This window comes from Podarcis liolepis, assembly GCF_965112155.1.
Source record: "Podarcis liolepis genome assembly, chromosome: 4".
Classification (NCBI taxonomy): domain Eukaryota; kingdom Metazoa; phylum Chordata; class Lepidosauria; order Squamata; family Lacertidae; genus Podarcis; species Podarcis liolepis.
In genome coordinates this window covers 95,788,885-95,811,367 of record NC_139558.1, presented here as the reverse complement: position 1 = coordinate 95,811,367, position 22,483 = coordinate 95,788,885, and the positions used below count along the sequence as shown (strand labels likewise).

The 22,483-nt window shown below is 47.1% G+C and overlaps 1 protein-coding gene across 16 annotated transcripts in view; it reads right to left on the bottom strand.

Moving 5' to 3' along the window:
* TENM4 (teneurin transmembrane protein 4) overlaps positions 1-22,483 on the bottom strand; it is a 1,515,223-nt gene that overhangs the window by 290,609 nt on the left and 1,202,131 nt on the right. For 14 of the 16 annotated variants that reach the window (XM_083499088.1, XM_083499080.1, XM_083499085.1 and 11 more), the window contains one exon: positions 8,951-9,160. The exons of the other annotated variants lie outside the window; for them this stretch is intronic. In XM_083499088.1, the coding sequence (XP_083355214.1) occupies positions 8,951-9,160 (210 nt within the window). The remainder of the gene's footprint in view (positions 1-8,950; positions 9,161-22,483) is intronic. 16 annotated transcript variants of the gene reach the window in all.

Below are 22,483 nucleotides of genomic sequence, written 5' to 3'. Positions count from 1 at the left end.
TAAAGGTCAGCCACATTGCTGGGAACTTACTGTACTGGCAAATGCTGTGGGAGGCAAATGGATCAGTTGTGAGCTGTTTTCCTAATGGAAGCAACAACACTGTACAGTGGTACCTCGGGTTACAGATGCTTCAGGTTACAGACTCCGCTAGCCCAGAAATAGTACTTCGGAGGCCCCATTAGCTAAAGTGGTGCTTCAGGTGAAGAACAGTTTCAGGTTAAGAACGGACCTCCGGAACGAATTAAGTTCTTAACCCGAGGTACCACTGTATTACATTCATATCCCACCTTTTCTCCAAAGAGACCAACGTCTCCCCTTCTCCAATTTATACTCATAACATGCTTTTATTTTTGTTGATGGACTAAAGCGGTGTGGCAAGCTGGTAGATGCTGAAAATTTATACCATCCGACTTTTGATTATAACTGTTCGTGATGTTAAAACGCCCCCACCCCCAAACTTGAAACTGGGCAGGGAGCAGAAACAGCTCAGGAAGATAACTATTTGTACTGTCTGGGTACCGCTTTGCTCCTCTTATCAATATCTGAGCTATGAGAATAATTCCCAATTCTTCCTCTCCATAAATTCTGTTCCTTGAGAGAACTGCAGCTTCCTTTTGATGTGCCAGCTTGCTTGTTCATCAGGTGGAAGGGTGGATAAAATCAATTTAGGATAACTTTTCTTAAAGCTAACAGTTTCTGGCAGGAAGGGCTATTTGACAGTGGAATGGGTCTCGCTCAAGAGGTTGTGGTCTCTCCTTCCTTAGAGGATTTTAATCAAAGTTTGGAAGGCCATCTGCCATGGATGCTTTAGCTGAGATCCCTGCATTGCAAGGGGTTGGACTAAAATTCAGGCTTCCTCAACCTTGGGCCTCCAGATGTTTTTTGCCTACAACTCCCATGATCCCTAGCTAGCAGGACCAGTGGCCAGGAATGATGGGAACTGTAGTCTCAAAACATCTGGAGGCCCAAGGTTGAGGAAGCCTGGACTAGATGACCCTCAAGGTCCCTTCCAACTCTTCTACAATTATACATACTAGTCACTCTTCTCCAGGATGAAGAGGAACCATTGATGAGGAACGGCTAAGGGAGCTGGGCATGTTTAGCCTGGAGAAGAGGAGGTTAAGGGGTGATATGATAGCCATGTTCAAATATATGTCACATAGAGGAGGGAGAAAGGTTGTTTTCTGCTGCTCCAGAGAAGCGGACACGGAGCAATGGATCCAAACTACAAGAAAGAAGATTCCACCTAAACCTTAGGAAGAACTTCCTGACAGTAAGAGCTGTTTGACAGTGGAATTTGCTGCCAAGGAGTGTGGTGGAGTCTCCTACTTTGGAGGTCTTTAAGCAGAGGCTTGACAACCATATGTCAGGAGTGCTCTGATGGTGTTTCCTGCTTGGCAGGGGGTTGGACTCGATGGCCCTTGTGGTCTATTCCAACTCTATGATTCTATGATTCTATGATATATATATTAGGTTTTTCATATAATTTCCAAAAATCATATAACATATATTCTTATCTTATACAATATTTTGGAATTCCATCAACTACATCTGAATATTTTCCAGTCTTTATCACTTATTCTGCATTTCATTAATTTCACTATTGCTTTTAATAATGCTTACCTAATAATCCTATTCATAAATTTTCTCAGCAATATTTCGCATAATCCTCCTTACAAAACTTATTGTAGTCCTACTAGCGTAATCTGTTGATTACAGTTACTGTTCAAGTAGTTCACAAATTTGCTCCAGTCTTCTGAGAATCTCTGATCCTGCCGGTTTCGGATCCTTCCTGTCATCTTATCCAATTCAGCATAGTCCATTAATTTTGTCCGCCATTCTTCTTTCGTCGGTAATTCTTCTTGTTTCCATTTCTGTGACAATAGTACTCTTGGTGTCATTGTCACGTATAAAAACAGTTTATTATCTTCTTCTACGATTCTATAACAACCCTGGGAGGTAGATTAGGCTGAGAGAAAGCGACTGGCCCAAGGTCACCTGCAGAGCTCCACCGCTGAGTGGGGATTCAAACCCATGTCCCCCAGGTCCTAGTCCAACACTCTAACCACTACACCACACTGTCATATCAATGTACAAGCCTTCACAGTCTACCAAAGGGACAGAGAAGGCAATTGGCTTATTTGCGCAAAGCTGGGAAGGCAAAATTAGCAGAGCAAAAGGTGAAAAGGGATCAGGCACAGCATGGTGACGCCAGTGTCTGACTCTTCGTGACCCCCTGGACCAGAGCACACCAGGCACTTCTGTCTTCCACTGCCTCCTGCAGTTTGGTCAAACTCATGCTGGTAGCTTCGAGAACACTGTCCCACCATCTCGTCCTCTGTCGCCCCCTTCTCCTTGTGCCCTCCATCTTTCCCAACATCAGGGTCTTTTCCAGGGAGTCTTCTCTTCTCATGAGGTGGCCAAAGTATTGGAGCCTCAGCTTCAGGATCTGTCCTTCCAGTGAGCACTCAGGGCTGATTTCCTTCAGAATGGAGAGGTTTGATCTTCTTGCAGTCCATGGGACTCTCACGAGTCTCCTCCGGCACCATAATTCAAAAGCATCAATTCTTCGGAGATCAGCCTTCTTTATGGTCCAGCTCTCACTTCCATTACATCACTACTGGGAAAACCATAGCTTTAACTATACGGGCCTTTGTCGGCAAGGTGATGTCTCTGCTTTTTAAGATGCTGTCTAGGTTTGTCATTGCTTTTCTCCCAAGAAGCAGGCGTCTTTTAATTTCGTGACTGCTGTCACCATCTGCAGTGACCATGGAGCCCCCAAAAGTAAAATCTCTCACTGCCTCCATTTCTTCCCCTTCTAATTTATTGCAAATGTTTAGGACTGGGGTGCGCATAAATATCAGAAGACTCCATCAGGGAAAGCCAATTTCACTGCTGGTTATCAGATAGGGCTAGTCCTTGAGGAATTCGCCACCTCTTTGTCAAGGACCATCTCCCTACTTAGAGCTCATTGACTTGAGGATGTGAATCTGGCAAGAGCAAACCCATTTCCTTTTTGCAAATGTTGAAGGCTGAGCTAGTCACTTAGTCAATGGGGCCAATGCTTTGTGGATTGGAGTCTGAGGCATCAGTAACCTAACCTTTAAGTTCCAAAAAACCCTAACTTCCTTTTGTTTGTTCCCCTTTGTATGTTTAGGTTTCACCCTTGATCAGAATCTTATTTAGGGGGTCTCCCAGGGTAAGGAGCATCAGGGAGAGAGAGAATTAGTGCCTTTCTCTGACAAAAGGATGGTTAAAAGCGCTTGGAAACTGTAGAACTGGATGCAAATGTCAGCTGATCACCTGATAAAATTGTTATGTGTGGTTTTGGGGGGAGGGGGCCACACAACTCAATGCTCCCCTTAACACACATACACACACACTGCATATATGGAAACTGTACATCTGGAAGGCTTCTAAGATTAATTTATTTTTAAATAAACTTTTGTGCCACTTTTCTTTTTTAAAAAAACAACCCTGTACTGCTTATTTTCTCCATCCTCCCGGAGCTACTGCTGTTGCGACTCCTTGTGTTTTCTTAAGGTTTTGACCCCCACTCCTTGAAAATAATCTCCCTTGATTATTTATAATCACATTAAATGTGATTCAGTTAGCTGTCTTGGGTCTTAGGAAAGAGGGGTATTGGGCGGGGGAGAGCCCAAGTCTTTTAATTTTATTCCGTTTCACTTTTAATTTGTATACCAACTTTCTATGCACAAAGAGGTTTACAAGTTGCAAAAGCAAGAAAAAGGCAACAAGGATCACACTTGTAATAACCCCCTGATCTTATACAAAAAGACACAATAACTGAAAAACAAACAACTTATATCAAATAAAGCAATATTCAATAATCCATTAGTATAGTAAACAGTAAAATTAAACATCAGCAAATAATAATTCAACAGTTAACACTTATCTATTATCAATTATTATTATTTATACCCTGCCCATCCGGCTGGGTTTCCGCAGCCATTCTGGACAGCTCCCAACAGATTAAAAACAGAATAAAACATCAAACATTAAAAACTTCCCTAAACAGGGCTGCCTTCAGATGTCTTCTAAAAGTCAGATAGTTGTTTATTTCCTTGACATCTGATGGGAGGGCGTTCCACAGGGCGGGTGCCACCACCGAGAAGGCCCATTACAATGAAGAATTACTAAACTATAATCAATAAAAATAACATCAAGTCACAATGAATGAAATGCTGCAAAACATACAAAGCCATGTGAAAGTATCCAACTGATCCAACAATTAATGTATAAATAAGTGGTACCTCAGGTTAGTAACAGTTTCAGGTTAAGAACGGACCTCCGGAATGAATTAAGTTCATAACCAGAGGTACCACTGTATTTTTCTAATTTAAAGGTTGAATGGTGCACATCCATGTATACTGGGGGTGGGAAAGGCCAGGAAGATTTTGAGAACCTGTGTGGTAGGGGCTACTGATTTTTTAAAAATAAAAAGATAGGTGCCAAATGGCTCCTTAAACCAGGGTTGCAGTCACCAAAATGGAATGTCTAGTTGCCATTTCAGGGCAAGGCGGCTCTCAAGTCTTATTTTTCAAAGGATGGACTGACTGCGATTGATTCTCTGGCTAGTTCAGATGACAACCTTGAGCTGGGTCAAGAGCTTTTGAGAACTTTAAGAAGAAAAGTCATTTGATCCAGGGACAGTCCACATATATATTGGCCTATTCCGACCTCCTTTTCTTAATGCTGACTGCTCCTGTTCAGGCTGCACAGAAAAAGCAATTTGTGTTCCAGAAATCCATTCCGATTGTGCAGATAAAATATAGCTGGTAGAATTCCAAAGGGTGGTGTGTGTGTGTGTGTGTGTGTGTGTGTGTGTGTGTGTGTGTGTGATATCCAGATCCAATGACCCCCAAATGGTGAAGACGTCAGGTGCCATCTTAGCACCCAGGCATCTTCTGTTAGTCATAAGTGGTCGAAAGCCAGGTGTAGAATGAAACCATTCACATTACAAAAACTACCATTAGGGTATCAAGAATTTCAAAAGGAGGGGGGTCCATGGCTTGGCATTTTAAAAACAGGGGGTCTGCAGTACTTAGCTAATTGGGAACCACTGCTCTAAGCAGTGATTTTATTTGGGGGGGGGGAACTCAGGGGTACGCATACCCCTAAACATTTTGTGAATCTGATGGTGAATTCATTTCCTTTCCCGGTGATTTTCTTGAGTCAAAGTGAGAGTACCCAGTGGCGTCACAATGGGGGGGGGGCATGGGGCGGTGCGCCCCGGGTTCCATGTCTGCGGGGGTGACAAGAAGTCACCCCACAGGGGCTCGTGGCAGTATGAGCAACCATCGCATCACCGCACCTGTGGTGTGGATCCTCCATTCATGGCTGCAGCCGCGAGCAGAGGACCCTGGCGCCGGCGCCAAACCACTAAGTACAGCGCATGTGCGGCGTTGCATGCATGCACTGTACATAGTGACACCGCACATGCACTGTATAGCAGTTTGCCGCCGGTGCCGCTCCAGCACTGTCCATATGATGCTGGGATTCCTCTGTTGCCGCTAAAGCCGTGAGCAGAGGATCCCGGCACCTTCCGTATGGCACTGGAGCGCCGCCGGCGGCAAATCGCTATACAGCGCATGTGCGGTGTCACTATGTACAGTGCACGCGTCGTGCGTAGCGACGCCGCACATGTGCCCTATGTAGCGACGCCCGCCCTGGGTGTCACAACGCCTTCCTTCACCCTTGAGAGTACCTCTAAACATTTTAGGGGGGGGGAAGCCATTTGCAAAGATACGAGACAAAAAAAATGTAATTGGTTAAAACGATAAGATCAGTTGAAGAAGACACAAGATCTACCCACCTTGGAAGAATGGCAGATGCAACTAATAGACTACATGGAGATGGCGGAAATGACTGGCAGAATCCGAGACCAGGGAGAGGAGTCGGTGGAAGAAGACTGGATGAAATTTAAAATTTATTTGCAGAAACACTGTAAAATTTTTGAATGCTGATGACATTGAAATGAATTGAAGGGGCTCTAGCAACAAGGCAAAAAGTATGAGGGGATTAATAATAGATAAATTAATAGAATATGAATTTGCTGAACTAAATTTAAAAAGGGATACAAAAATGGGAGATGTGAGGAAGTCAGGAAAATAAGTCAACTAAAGTGGAGATAAGAAAGAGGGAATTTTTCTTTTTCTTTTATATGTGTTTTTTTCTTTTTCTTTTTTGTGTCTAATGTTTGTATTTTTGTATTTTGTATTTTTGTATCTTGTATTTGTTTTGTATTTGTTTTTTCTTGTTTTTCCCAACTTTTCTATTGATAAAAGCTAATAAAATATTATTAAAAAACACACACACAAAAAAAAACCAAACGATAAGATCAGTTGAAATGCCCACTGAAATAGTCTTCAGTAGGGTGCCGGAAGTTCGGGGGGGGGGGCCCTCTCTGACTTCAACTGGAAGGCAGTTCCATATAATAGGGACCCCAATACTAAACTAACAACTCCTGGTGGGTCCAAGAGGTGCATCTGAGTCACGGTGGGCCATAAACATTGACTCCCCAAAGACGCCAGCAATTGGGGGCCAAATTGTTAAGGGCCTTGTAACCTAATGCAAGAACCGGGAGCTTTAAAATACGAGTTGCCAGTACAGACTTCTGAGAACTGGAGTTAAATGCTGGCAATAGCTTGTCCCCCATAAACTGCCTAAAGGTAAAGGGACCCTTGACCGTTAGGTCCAGTCGTGAATGACTCTGGGGTTGCGGCGCTCATCACGCTTTACTGGCCGAGGGAGCCGGCGTACAGCTTCCGGGTCATGGGGCCAGCATGAGTAAGCCACTTCTGGCGAACCAGAGCGGTGCACGGAAACGCCATTTACCTTCCCACCAGAGTGGTACCTATTTATCTACTTGCACTTTGATGTGCTTTTGAACTGCTAGGTTGGCAGGAGCAGGGACCGAGCAACGGGAGCTCACCCCGCAGCGGAGATTCGAACCGCCGACCTTCTGATCGGCAAGTCCTAGGCTCTGTGGTTTAACCCACAGCGCCACACACATCCCACATTACAGGGTGGTATATGTCCCTATATAAACTGCCTAGCCACTGGCATTTTGCACAAGCTGAAACCTCTACACCAGGCCCCAGGGTAGCCCCACGCAAAGCGCATTGAAGTAACCAAGGCTGCCATTTGATCAGTATAGGACCTGGCTTGACTTACTTCCTTGAGTTACCTGCTCTGCACACATGAAGTCTTCTTCTTGCTTTTATGGCGCAGTTGTCTAGCTTAGATTGTGCCGTGATCTGCGGAGACCTGATATGATGCTATTGATTGGTGGCTGGGGACTTGTGAGCACATGTAATAGCTGTGCAACTTAGATGTTTTCTCGCACTCTGCCCAGAAACTTTTTAATTTCAAGAGTTGGCAAATGTATCAATAACCACCCCCTAAAACAAAACTGTTGACATACGTATTTGCAGAGGCTCTTAATTGCATTGACTGGAGGTGGGAACATAGCCGAGGTATTAATTAAGCTAATACTCATTTCATAGATTTTGCCCTGTCCAGTTTGGGGCTACTGCACCAATCATATTAAAAAATAAAAATTCTGTAGAACTTCAGGATTCTCTGTACACTGAAACATATCACAGATTCAGGTACCAGGTGGCAAAGGTGGATGAAACCAGAATAACAGATTTGGAATGAAAGATGGAACATGTGGGATTAGGAACCAAGTGTAAAGCCAAGCTGGCTGTGCCTAATATAACCTTAATATAACCTGCAAACTCCAAGAATTTCTTTTTCCCTCTCCCCAACCCAATCCAATATTTTACTCAAAGTAGCATCCATGCACGCAAACAACTCACTTTTTTCAAAAAACCCGACACGTGTAGAACAAGTGGCTATTTTTACAGCCTCCAAATTCACAAGGTACTCCTTGCAGCTGTCTCAGCCAGAAGCTGCAAAAACAACACACACCCCCTTTTTAAAAGGCTCCTGCAGTTTCTGAAGTCAAAAGACACTCTCTCCTGATCTGTTAGGACCCAATCGGACTGGGGAGAAAAACACCACCACCAGTATTTCTGAAAAGCATAAATATCACCTGATTTTATGAAATGGGTCACAAAAATAAACAGCACATGGACAAACACAAATGCGGTTGACACGTTTTCCTGGAACAAAAGCTAAGGATCTGCTTGAAGTTGTGAAAAGATCCAAGGTTTCTTTGACTCTCCCAGTACTGATATACTGTATCATTTTAATTTTTCATTCAGAAACAGAGACTCCAAAATTCAGCAGGGGAAACAACAAGAAGAAACACATCCTACCAGCACCTCTGCTGGCAAAACCTTTAGCAAAATTCAAAACAGAATGCATGGGATTTAACCGAATGGTCCAGTTCGTTATATTTAAACACACATTTAAACCCAAATAATCTTGCAGAGAAGACTGCCGGGAGAGAGGTGGGCTGAACGTTCAAGTCAGTGAAATCTGTAACGCAGGACAAATGTTTTTGCCACCCTGGCTGCAAAATCTCCATCCGATGCACGCCGCGTGGAATTTACCCCAACCCACACATTCTTTCTGCAGCTCTAAAAATGCAACTTGAGATCAGGCCAGGCCGAACCACCCCCTAACCATTCAGCCATGGGGGGTTGGGGGTGGGGGGGTCCGAAATCAGCAAAAGTTGCAGAGTTGAGCTGCAATGCAAAGCAAGCCCGGCCACGCAACCCACCTCCCCTGCAAAAACACACACACACACACACAAAAAAAAAATCCATTTGCAAAACTTCAAACAGTAAGATGCAACAAAAGAAGCAGTGTTCCCAATTGTAACGCACGCTTGGCAATGCATCTTGCTCAAACATTTCAAATACAAAATAACCAACAAATACATACATACATATATATATATATACTGTATATATTTAAAGCAGTAACACATTTAAGTAGGTAGATAGAATGAACTCACCAATAGAAGGGAGGGAGAGGTTCCCAGAGCCACTTTTAACTAAGAATGAATTGGGGGCAAACTCTTCGTCAGAGTCAGAGTCCGGAGTTGGCTGGGCCACCCCATTGCCTAGCAACCTCCTCTGGCTCTCATTGGCTGGCGGGGAGGGGGGAGGGGAGGGGGTTTGCTCAATAGGGGTTGATGAAGCAGATGAACAATGCAAGGGAGGACCTGTTAAACACAAGACACAAAACACAGACAGAAAATAAATAACTGAAAATTGCAACCCAAAAAAAGGAAAACAAAAGAAGGAAGGGAAACACCAGGACAACAAGGGGGGGGGGGACAAAGATACATCAAACACACACACACAAAAAAAACATGCACAGAGACGCAGATAACTTCTTAGCAAAGCCTATGCGAGGAATCACCATTTGCAGATACTGTATACTGAGCACAATTTCGGCTGCCCCCTTGCGAAGGAGAAGATCCCATTCAATCCACTGGTAGAGATGACCTCTGAATAAATGCACACAGGTGCATAAGGCATTCAGATGTAGTCTTGATTAAGCAGGGATTAAATAACAAGGGAAATCCTGCCGTTTTCAGACGTTGGTTAGAAAGCTCTTGAGTTTCCTGTTGTATATGACTTCGGGGGTGGGGAGAAAGGTTCTTGTCATTTTAAGCAGCCGGCTGGAGAGGGAATCCAAGAGTATTGAGGCTGGATTTAATCATACATCGCTGCGATTTCTAAGCCCAGTGATCATGCCCTCCGAGGAGGAGACGGAAGGTTGCACCAGCAGGCGATTGCATGATGAAACTGAGCCGTAACAGATAAGGAGCAAAAGTCAATCGAACATCAAGAGAGAGGGTGCTTTGGAGTGCGGAACGCTAGGGGCGGAGAGATGCTTCGTAGGGTATCATTTGATGAGGGGGTCCTTCTCCTTGCCAGAAGGGAAGGAAGGGGCTTGCCCCAGTGGCACAGCTGGAAAGGGCTGCAGCTCAACAGGTAGAGCATCTGCTTTCCATGGGGGTGGGGGCGAGGTCCCAGGATCATCCCCCACAAATGTCCAGATATAGGACTGGAAATCCTGCCTGCCTGAGATATTGCAGAGCTGCTGCCAGTCAGTGCCAATGATGCTCAGCCAAATGGACCAATTCTCTGGCTCAGTATATAAAGGTAAAGGGACCCCTGACCATTAGGTCCAGTCGTGGCCAGTGGCGTAGCGTGGGGGGTGCCAGGGGTGCCGGCCGCACCGGGCGCAACATTGGGGGGGGGCGCGTTTGCCCGGCCCTTCGCAAGACAAAAGTCCATAGGGAAATCTCTGGGACAGCGGGGAAGCGCAGCGCGTCTTCCCCACTGTCCTCGGAACTCCTCCGAAGCCTGGCGGTGGGGCAGAGAGACCTCCTCCCGCCGCCAGGCTTCGGAAGGATGCTCCGAAGGCTGGCGGTGGGGCGGAGAGACCTTCTCCCCGCGCCAGCCTTCGGATGGCTGTCCTGAAGACTTGTGGTGGGAGCAGTGGCGTAGCGTGGGGGGTGCAGGGGGGGCCTGCCGCACCTGGCGCAACATCTGGGGGGGGCGGAAGAGACTCGAGTGCTAAAATCCACGGGTTAGGGGGGACAAATTACTTGCCTTGCCCCGGGTGCTGAGAACCCACGCTACGCCACTGGTCGTGGCCGACTCTGGGGTTGCGGCGCTTATCTCGCTTTACTGGCCGAGGAAGCCGGCGTTTGTCTGCAGACAGCTTCTGGGTCATGTGGCCAGCATGACTAAGCCGCTTTTGGGGAACCAGAGCAGCGCACGGAAACACCGTTTACCTTCCCGCTGGAGCGGTACCTATTTATCTACTTGCACTTTAATGTGCTTTTGAACTGCTAGGTTGGCAGGAGCAGGGACAGAGCAACGGGAGCTCACCCCGTTACGGGGATTCGAACCAGCAACCTTCCGGTCGACAAGTCCTAGGCTCTGTGGTTTAACCCACAGCGCCACCCTGGTTCAGTGTATGGCAGCTCCCAATGATTCTGCGACACACGGCAGGATTGGAAAGAAAGGGAGCTCAACAAATCTTTGTTATTTCCATAGCATACATGTGTGGCCAACACATAACTCTGTCTGCCATGCAGTGGCGTAGCGTGGGGGGTGCAAGCGGGGCAGGCCGCACTGGGCGCAACATCTGGAGGGGGCGCGCTCGCTGCCTCCGGAGTCGCCGAAGAGCCTCGGGCGCAGGCTGTAGCGGAGCCGCATGTCTCGCGGAACCGACGAGCTGTGCGCGCGTCCGGGCTGAAGGCGCCCGGCAGGCAGCGGCTCTCAGCGCTCGCCGCGGAGGACGCGCCAGGCAGCCCCTCCTCACAGCCCCGCCTCCGCCGCTGCCGCTGCAGCTGCTGGGCCATTGCATTTTCCTCGCCTCTCTGCCCCCCTCCTCCTCCGGGCAAGCGGCGTCGTTTGGGCAGCAGCGCCAGCGGCAACTCGCAGGTTAGGGGTTAGGGGGGGCGCAAATTACGTGCCTTGCCCCGGGTTAGGGGGCGCAAATTACTTGCGTTGCCCCGGGTGCTGACAACTCACGCTACGCCGCTGCTGCCATGGCTTCATTTACACACGCAGCCGCCACGCTGGACCCAGAAAATATAAAATTTGCCACCCAACCGGGGGCCTCTGGCAGAGAAGAAGGTTTCCTGTCAGTATTTTTTTGCATGCACAAAATGGGATAATAGGTTTTATTGCAGTTAAAGTGGATTAAAGCACTCTTGTCTCCCTGGTGCAATAAATCCAGTTTTTTTTTTTTTTAAGTTGTATTTGGAAACTGATGGGGGAAATGTACTGAAAAGCGTAGGATGGTGTAATAATTAACAGGAAGGTGCATAAACACCCCACATTCAAATCACTGTCATATGACCTCTCCACAAACAAATCCTCAATAGAGACGGGCACAGAACCCCTTCTGCTAATTCTCTGAGGTTGAAAGTATCCAACAAAGTAAAATCAAACACACAGAAAAAATTCACAGTAACTCATTTCTTAAAACTGGATCATCACCGCTTGCAGGCTAAAACGCAGCATTAAAAAAATGAAGCCCTCAGAACCAGGGCTAAACATTTATAAAAGTAATCAGCAAAAGAATCAAAGGTTTGTTTTTTAAAAGGAAAGTCTTTAAATGCCAGCGGAACATAGATGAAGAGGGAGAGGGCTAGGTTAGTTATAACATTTTTTATTTTTTAAAAGTTTAGGAGTAGGTGAGATTATTATTTATTTTAGTAACTGGATTTTCCTATTCTATTCTAATCTGAAAATGTTGCCTCCGTTTCCCAGCTTTTAAAAACTTTATACTTATTATCGTAATTTATCACCATTGAAAGCTAGATGCTCCTATTTTGTTTTGGTTTGTGTATACATATATAGTATGTTATTTACTAGTAATGGTTTGTTTGTTTCTTATTAAAGAGTTTGATGCTAATGTAAAAGTTTGATTTTTAAATAAACAAATAAATGGGAAACAGCTTAATCTTCTGGAGCAGGGAGTAATTCTTCCTATTGGCCATTGTTATTATTACTATTTATTTATTTTTAAAGTGTGTCCTTTTGGGGGGAGTTTCCCTCCATTCATATCTCGCTGCTGCCTGAAAGGCAGGATTTACGCAGCAAATTACATCTGAGGGTCTTGTAGACTCTACAGGAATCATAGAGTCATAAGAGTTGAAGGGATCCCAAGGGTCATCTAGACCAACCCCCTGCAACGCAGGAAATCTACACCCTGTGTGTGTACACGTGTTTATTTGTGTGCCTGCGTGGGTGCCCTCTGATGATCTGTGGCCATCCTGGGATCTTGGAAACCCCAAAACTAGCCTCAACAGAACATGGCAATTTGGCTGCAAAACCTGCCCCAAACACTATGCACATGTTTTAGTCTGGTTGTCACAGGCACCTAACAGTCCATAATTGCACACTTCGCTGCACACCCCAGAGCGATTTTTGAACTGTTTCCAACTTTTTGAGTGGGTGCACATCTGCATGAAATCCATCCTTCCCATTCTAGGCTGCAGTTTGGCTTAGTTTAAAGATAAAAAAAAAGTTCCCGCTGTTGCAAATGATAGCTTCCCCCTAAATCAGGGGTAGGCAAACTAAGGCCCAGGGGCCGGATGTGGCCCAATCGCATTCTCAATCTGGCCCGCAGACGGTCCGGGAATTCCTATGCCCCACAAATAAGCCAGAGATGCATTTTAAATAAAAGCACACATCTGGGAACCAGCGTGTTTTTACATGAGTAGAATGTGTCCTTTTATTTAAAATGCATCTCTGGGTTATTTGTGAGGCCTGCCTGGTGTTTTTACGTGAGTAGAATGTGTGCTTTTATTTAAAATGCACCTCTGGCTTATTTGTGGGGCATAGGAATTCGTTCATTCCCCCCCCCCCCCAAATATAGTCCGGCCCACTACATGGTTTGAGGGACGGTGGACTGCCCCCCTGCTGAAAAAGTTTGCTGACCCCTGCCCTAATGTAACTTCAGCATGGGAGATAATCTGGAGTGAATCTGCCACAAGAGCGGGAAGGAATAAGCCTCCTCACCCTGTTTGCTGCAGTCCTGATAAAAACTGCCTCCTCAGGGTGCAGGTAGACCACAGCTCTTGTGGCTAGTAGCCACCAGGTGGATAAGAAAAGCTCAAGAGATCCAGGACGTAGCCGACACTCACGATGCACAGAGTTTCCTTAAAGCCACAAAGACCATCTATGAGCCAATAAATCATGGCACATGCCCCCTACACTCAGCAGACGGTACCACACTTCTAAAAGATAAAGAAGCTATTGCACTGCACTGGAAAGAACATCACCAGCATCTCCTGATCTCCCGTAGCTGCTGATGGAAGACAATCTTACTCGGCTTCGAGGGATCGCCAAAGAAGATGAAGAAGAGTAGCCGTTCATAGCCATATTCAGGGCCAGCCCTTGCATGAGGCAAAGGGAGGCAATGGCCTCAGAATCCACAGAGGCAGCAGATCTAGTTGTTGACATTTATTCCTCCCCTTGTTCCTGAAGTAGCAGATCTTCACTCACTCCTGCGTCCCTGGGGGCACCCATTCCTTCTACATTTCGGGTGCCGAAATGTCTTGCTATGGCCACATCCTCCATGAATTTCTCGAATCCCCTTTCGAAGCCGTCCAGGTTGCATTAGTGCATTTAATCTGATGCAATTTTCTTCGCAAGCTACTCTGTGATATTTTCCAACGAAAAGGGACATATAAATACTGGGAAGGGGGCAACCACCACCACCAGACCCTACAAGAGTCCCTATTTCCCAAGGACGGTCCCGGATTAACAGAAGCCATCCCAGTTTATGATTTGATCCCAGAATGTCCCGCTTTCCCTTAGGACAGTGATGGCCAAACTTGGCCCGCCAGCTGTTTTTGGACTACAACTCCCATCATCCCTAGCTAACAGGACCAGTGGTCAGGGATGATGGGAATTGTAGTCCCAAAACAGCTGGAGGGCCAAATTTGGCCACCACTGCCTTAAGGTAAAGGTAAAGGGACCCCTGACCATTAGGTCCAGTCATGACCGACTCTGGGGTTGTGGCGCTCATCTCGCTTTATTGGCCAAGGGAGCAGGCGTACAGCTTCCGGGTCATGTGGCCAGCATGACTAAGCCGCTTCTGGCGAACCAGAGCAGCGCACGGAAACGCCGTTTACCTTCCCACCAGAGCGGTACTTATTTATCTACTTGCACTTTGACATGCTTTCGAACTGCTAGGTGGGCAGGAGCTGGGACAGAGCAACGGGAGCTCACCCCGTTGCGGGGATTCGAACCACTGACCTTCTGATCGGCAAACCCTAGGCTCTGTGGTTTAACCCACAGCGCCACCCACGTCCCTACCACTGCCTTAGGACACCCCTATTTTCATAGGAGAAGTGTATGGAGTTATGTGACCCCCTGAGCCAAGGGGATAATTAACTCTACAATCTTTAGAAGACATCTGAATGCTGCACTGTGTAGGGGAGGTTTTTTTTTAAAAAGGTTAATGTTTTATTATGTTTTTCTATATGTTGCTGTCTGGCCAGAGTGGCTGGGGCAACCCAGTCAGATGGATGGGGTATTATCATCATCATCATCATCATCATCATCATCATTAATGTCCCTATTTTCCTCAGAGAACAACCAACAACCACCACAGGAGAGACCAGAGATCACTGGGCCAGCATCCTGTTGCCACGGCAACAAACCAGAGATGCCCTGGAAGACACAAGATCTACCCACCAGGGAAGAATGGCAGATGAAGCTGATGGACTACATGGAACTGGCGGAAATGACTGGCAGAATCCGAGACCAGGGAGAAGAGTCAGTGGAAGAAGATTGGAAAAAATTAAAAGTATATTTACAAAAATATTGCAAAATTAATGAATGTTAGAAGGATGCTGGAATGAAGGTATATGGTTTTAGCAGAATTGTAATAAAGAATTAAGTAAAAACTGATTGATAATGGGCCAAAATGAAAAAAAATTAAGGTTAGACCGTTAAGATAAAGTATAGAACAAAAATTGAGAAAGATGGAAAGAATTTGCTGAAATAGTTAATTGAACTAGAATACAAAAAAGGGAGGTGTGAGGAGGCCGATGAAACAAGTAAATGAAAGGTAAAGATATGGAACATTGGATGTGTGTTTTAGTGTTTTTGTTTCTTTTTGTTGTTTTGTTGTATTTGTTTTTTATGTTTTTCTTTTTATGTATTGTAAGGTATGTTCTGTTAAATTTTTTATTGTTTTTCTTTTTTCTATTTTTTGTAATTTTTAAACTTCTAATAAATATCATTTTTTTAAAAAAAACCAACAACAACCAGAGATGCCTACATGTGTGTCACAGCAGTCAGGTTCTGAGCACAGCACCACTCCAAGAAGGCCTTCCCAAAATTCCCGGGAACATCACTAAAACTGCCCTTTATTATTATTATTATTATTTTACAAACGCCCTGGGAACGGGAGGCAGAAAGTAGCGTAAATCCAGAGAGCGACCGCGCACTTTCCGTTAACTGCAAAGCAAACAAATCGCCCCGAGAAATTTGTGCCAGACTCTGCAAAAACAACAAAAATAAAACTTTATAATACTTTCTAACATGTTGTATAAAAGTTACGGGCTGGCGTAACCAAAACCATACGGCGACTGCACAGTATCTCTTTCCAAGAGGCATGCAGGGAGGGTTGGGGCGGGGGGGGGGGGACCCGGCAAGGGGTTTTATCTGTTCAGCATTGCCTCCCCCGCACCCACCCAGAAAAAAAGATTTGCTAAGGTTCAGAGAACTAAAAGCCCATTTCTCCTCCCTCGCTTCCTCCCTTTCTCGCATTTGGTCGCTGGACCATGTCACGATGGCAGGGGGGCTGGCGTGAAATCCCCTCCCTGGTTTATGTCGAGCTGGCCTTGTACATTGTCGAAACTGCACATCGCTCCCCACCCCACCCCCTTCTCTCTCTTTGTCAGTAGGTTTTGATCACAGCTTGTACTGCGGCCCCATCCCTGAGGCCCCGAAGTTTCGGAGCAAGCAGATGAATGAAGCCCCCAGCCCTCCCATGTTAAAAGGTGCACCGTGTAATTCAGACCCCCGTCCCCCGAAGACCAAAGTGCAACTATAACTCCATCTGTACAAGAGAGAGAGAGAGATTTGGTCTCACCCCGTGGCCACATATATCACACCCACGCAATGCTGACAAAGCCAAACGCCACCAATGTCGTTCTGCTGCTTTGTTTACCACTGGCGACAATGTAACCTTAGGTTAAGGTAAAGGGACCCCTGACCATTAGGTCCAGTCGTGACCGACTCTGAGGTTGCGGCGCTCATCTTGCTTTATTGGCCGAGGGAGCCGGCGTACAGCTTCCAGGTCATGTGGCCAGCATGACTAAGCCGCTTCTGGCGAACCAGAGCAGCGCACGGAAACGCCGTTTACCTTCCCGCTGGAGCGGTACCTATTTATCTACTTGCACTTTGACGTGCTTTCAAACTGCTAGGTTGGCAGGAGCAGGGACCGAGCAACGGGAGCTCACCCCGTCGCGGGGATTCGAACTGCCAACCTTCTGATCGGCAAGTCCTAGGCTCTGTGGTTTAACCCACAGCGCCACCCACGTCCCAGCGATGTAACCTTACCCATGGTCTGTTCTCCCATTTACAGACGTACCTATCTGCAGGGTTCCTAATCTCCCCACTGCCTGAACAAGGTTTTCTGGAGCCCCGGAAACTCACAGTGGTCCCACCCCACTCCAAAATTCTCTTTGCATCCCAAATAAAATGGAGTCCTGCAGTTAACTACTAGGCTGGTTCAGGTCAGCCTATGGAATTAAACCTCAGATGCATGTCATATGACCCTATTTCCCCCTAGATTAGCCACGTCTGCTATATACAAAGAATCATTTTCTATCTCAGGTGTCAGGAGCGAGACAGCAATAAATCACACAGAGTAAGTGAAACGAACTCTTTACTGGAAGAAATAGGGGATCTGCTCAGGGATGCCCGGCCTAATGAGCACAGCAACTCTTCTTTGGTAGGTCTTGACCCTATGAGGCAGTTGTGGAGGCTGAAGGTCCCAGAATTCCCAGAGCAGCCTAAATCTCCTCCCCTCCCAGGTCCTTCCCAAGCAATCTGAGACTGCGCCCATGTCTCCCTCTGCTCCTCACGTTTCATACCTCTCCTGGTCCTGTGGGGACCAGGGAGCTGGGAAGCTTGTTGCAGCAGGAGGGGGAGACACCTTGGCTTCTTCACCAGCCTGATTCATCTCTGCCTCTTGGCCTCCTCCTCCCACCCTGCTGCCTCTCTGGCACGGACTCTCCCTTCTCACTAAACCCTGTTACCCCTTTAGCTTCCGACACCACCTCCTCTTCCCAGGCTTCTCCCTCTTCTCCCTTTGACCACTCATCATTGTCCCACCACCAACCCCCAAGCTCTGAGCCTTCTCCTTTGGGGGTTCCCCCACTGGTTCCTCTCACCACTCCTCTGTGTCCAGTCAGTCCATGACATTGTGGGTGGGGAACGACCTGCCCATGGGCCAACTTTGGCCTGCTAGGCTGTTTCAGGCAAACAGCACCAGAGTTTGCCATTCAGAAGCCTATGGAGACCTGGCAGGAAGGACAATGAATGACAATACTAGCTGGGTAAGGCTGGATGCGGGTGGAGCTGTGGTCTAAACCACAGAGCCTAGGGCTTGCCGATCTGAAGGTCGGCAGTTCGAATCCCCGCGGCAGGGTGAGCTCCCGTTGCTGAGTCCCTGCTCTTGCCAACCTAGCAGTTCGAAAGTTTAAGCCCATTTCATATGCACTACTGACTGAGCTATCCCAGCTGGAATGTGGCTCTCAGGCTGGAGAAAAGGTCCTTTGTGCTTGATGAAGATGCTAAACATCATGCGTGGTATTTTGAGAAGCAAATGATTTCTCTCTGCACTGCTTGTAACTTTACGCATTTCTACACGGAAAGAATGCCTCTTGTTTATCCGTAAGCTGAGTCCCTTTCAGCAAAGTGCATCTTAGCAACTGCTTTCATTTACCATTTCCAGGTATGTTTCTCTCTCTCTCTCTCTCTCTCTCTCTCTCTCTCTCTCTCTCACGCCTTTCAGCCTCAGATATTTTTACACATCCTCTGAAGGCTTCTTGGAACAAGGTGTCAAAGGGTTGGCATGCAGTTGTCAACAGGTTATTTGTTCCTGGGGGGGGGGGTTGCGTCCTTGAAAGTGGGAGGGAGACAAGAGAGGGAGAGAAAGAGGGGAGAGGGTGGAAGGAATGAAAGAGGAGGAGGAGGAGGGGAATACCAGAATTGGGTGGACCAAGGCCCAAAACTGCACAGGATGGGGAGGGAGTAGATGTAAATTCTGGGGTGGTTGTTCATGGCTATGCCCTTTCTATACCAAGGTTTCCCAAACTTAGTTCTCCAGCTCTTTGTTGGACTACAACTCCCAGTATCCTTAATTCGCAGAACCAGTAGTCAGGGATGATGGGAATTGTAGTCCAAAAACAGTGGGTGACCCAAGTCTGATAAACCTTGTTCTATACAGGAAAAATGACCAGTGTGGACATTATAGCTTCAATACTAAGCCAGTTTCTTTGCTCCCCGCAACTCCGCTTAGAATCCAGCTTGATGGGAAGCATGGGAAAAGCTACCTTATACTGAATCAGACCCATTGTCCATCTAACTTAGTATTGTCTACACCGACTGGCAGCAGCTTCCCAGGGTTTTAGGCAGGGGAAATTCCCTGCCCTGCCTAGCAATGCTAGGGATTGAACCCGATACTTTCTGCATGCAAAGCAAATCCCTCGCCACTGTGCTGCAGTTCCTCTCCGAATGAAGAGTTCTGCTGGACCCTAAAGCTTGCTCATGCTTAGTGACATTTTGGCTGCTCATAATAAAAGGACCTGAGCATCTTAAAACAAGGAGTTCAGCCCTTAGCCATGCATACTAATGAAACCTCCCTCTTCCTCTGCTTAGCTTGTTTGGTGGATTTCCCTCCGGGGAGGAAAAAAGGCTCATTTATTGCCCCGTGCAGAAGATGGGCATATAATCTTCTGTCCCGTGCAGAAGATTGGGCTGGGACTGATGCACACCTTAAATGGGGATTGCTGGAGGAGCATATGCTTTGCACATGACGAACTGCTCAAGGGATTATACAGCATACCCATGTAGGAGACAAGTCCTGTACATGAAAGAGTCCTAAACATGTCACTGTGTTGCGTGGTCCCCGCTCGTCTTTCCCACACAGCAAATCTGAGCGTTACCCAGCTCACTTGTATGGATCTATGTCTGAAAGAGTGTGCAAAAGCTATGGGGGAAATGTATTGCCCTGCCTGCACAAGTAGGCGCATAGGGCGTGGGTGGTGCTGTAAATTAAATCTAAACCAATGAGCCTCTTGGGCTTGGTGATCAGAATGTCAGTGGTTTGAATCCTCACAACGGAGTGAGCTCCCATTGCTCTGTCCCAGCTCCTGCCAACCTAACAGTTCGAAAGCACACCAGTGCAAGTAGATAAATAGGTACCACTGTGGCAGGAAGGTAAACGGGGTTTCAGTGCGCTCTGGCACTCGTCACGGTCCTCCATGTGCCAGTAGCGGTTTAGTCATGCTGGCCACATGACCTGGAAAGCTGTCTGTGGACAAACCGGCTCCCTTGGCCTGAAAGCAAGATGAGTGCCGCAAACCCATACAGTGGCACCTCTAGATACGTACTTAATTCATTCTGGAGGTCCGTTCTTAACCTGAAACTGTTCTTAACCTATAGCACCACTTTAGCTAATGGGGCCTCCCGCTGCTGCCACGCCGCCGCCACGCGATTTCTGTTCTCATCCTAAAGCAAAGTTCTTAACCCGAGGTAATATTTCTGGGTTAGCGGAGTCTGTAACCTGAAGCGTATGTAACCTGAAGCGTATGTAACCCGAGGTACCACTGTAGTTGCCTTTGACAGGACTTAACCATGCAGGGCTCCTTTACCTTTTACTTTTACAAGTAGGCGCATAGTTTAACCAAAGAAATAAAGTTAGTTAAAGCCATTTCTTCCACACTATTTCAAACTGAATGAAAACCCCAAAGTGTGAAGCAAAGGAGAAAGGTGAGATTCTAAAATACGCACAAAGGTAAGATGAGCCACGTTTGGTTTTTGTTTTTTTAAAAAGGTATTCTAACAAAAAAATCACACCTGGGAACTGAGAACCCCTTACGTGTTGAAACGTGTTGAATGGATAGCAGATATGTGTGGTGGGGGGGGGGGGTGGCAGCGGAGGGCTGCCTAAATCTGAGGGGCTGCGGCTGGCCTCCTTTACAATTTAAACACAGGCGGAGTTAGAAACACACACACTAACTTCGCCAAAGTTTCAGAGCTGTGGAGCTCCATGCTGCGTTCGGGGAGAGAGTGAGAAAAGCAATTTGTATCCCTCCAGAGCTGCTATTTACAAAAAGAGGGAAGTGTATGATTTGAAAAGCATTATCTGTGATCCTGGGTTTTTTCCCTCCCCGTGTCCCCCAGATGGGAGGGTCTAGGGCAGGGGTGACGCGGGGGCTCAACCCAGCCTCTGGGCAAATTTTTCAAGTCCTCAGAGACTCCACTGGTTTTGGTTTTGGCAGCGGCGGCAGAAACAAAACAAATTTAGAGTGGGCAGATGCTAGCATGGGTGGACCCCATAACCCGATGAGATGCAGCCCCAAACATCTGGGACCAGAGTTACTAGGAAAAGCTAACATAGGAAATTAATTACAGTGGTACCTCAGGTTACAAACGCTTCAGGTTACAGACTCCGCTAACCTGGAAGTAGTACCTCGGGTTAAGAACTTTACCTCGGGATGAGAACAGAAATCACGTGGTGGCAGCGGGGCCCCCATTAGCTAAAGTGGTACCTCAGCTTAAGAACAGTTTCAGGTTAAGAACGGACCTCCGGAAAACAAATTAAGTTCGTAACCAGAGGTACCACTGTACAGTGATGAGATTCAGACTAGCTGCCACACTATACCAGAAGCAAGCAATTTTGCATCTATGCTTCCCAGAATAAGTGCTCGAAGCAGGCTTCGGACTAGGACTAGACTTTTTCTCTGCAGGTAGGAAAACAAACAAATGACGCCCCCTTTGCACAGATTATTGTGAGTACTTGCAAGGCTGTCTTAAGTATATCCGGCGCCGTGGTGCAAAGCTCCCTCCGGCGCCCCACACCCATTTCCCAGAGTTTTTTAGGGAGGATGGCGTTGCCGGTGGAGCTGGAGGAGGCAGGCAGCGGCTGGAGGGCGGCTCCTCTGGTGGGGAAGAGGTGGAGGCTGGACACGACGCCTCCTGGCTCAGCTGGCCGCTTTGTGCCGCGGTGGCCAAGGCAGACGGAGGCTCCGGGTGCGGCGCTGCTTCGGCATGGCATGGCGGTGGTGGGCAAGGGCAGCGAACTAATGCCGGGAGGTGCCACATCCAGCCTCCGCCTCTTCCCTGGCGCCCTCCAGAACTTGGCGCCCTGGTGCCCCGCGCCACTAGCCTCTATGGGTAAGACACTCCTGAGTACTTGCAATGGACTCTCACTTCTGCATAGCTTGTGAAGAAACATGTCAAATTGTCTCAAGAGCTCCAGCCAGGCCAAGGGAGGGAGGGGAGGCAGATACCCAAAGCAGATAAACTGAATTGCATTGCAGGGGGCTGGACTAGACCAGTGTTCGAAATTCGGTTTTCGAAGGTCTCCGTTGACAAACGTTTCGGTTTTCGAACTCTGTAAACCTGGAAGTAAATGCTTTGGTTTTTGAACATGCCTCAGAAGTCGGACATGCCACGCGGCTTCCGTACTGAGTTTTCTGTACTGAGTTTTCCGTACTGAGTTTTCCGTATTGAGGCTTCCGTGTTGAGTTTTCAGTTTTTGAACGTTTCAGAACTCGAACGCTCTTCCGGAACGGATTATGTTCAAAAACCGAGGTACCACTGTATTTTATCTGCCCAACTGGAATGAATTTTAGGAACCCAAAAGTCGTATTGAAAAAGATGACTTTCGAGCTGTCTGGTCCAGAAATGGCAGCTAGGCAATCCATTTTGCCAACCATAATTCTGGTTTAAGGAGCCATTTGGCACTTAGATTATATATCTGG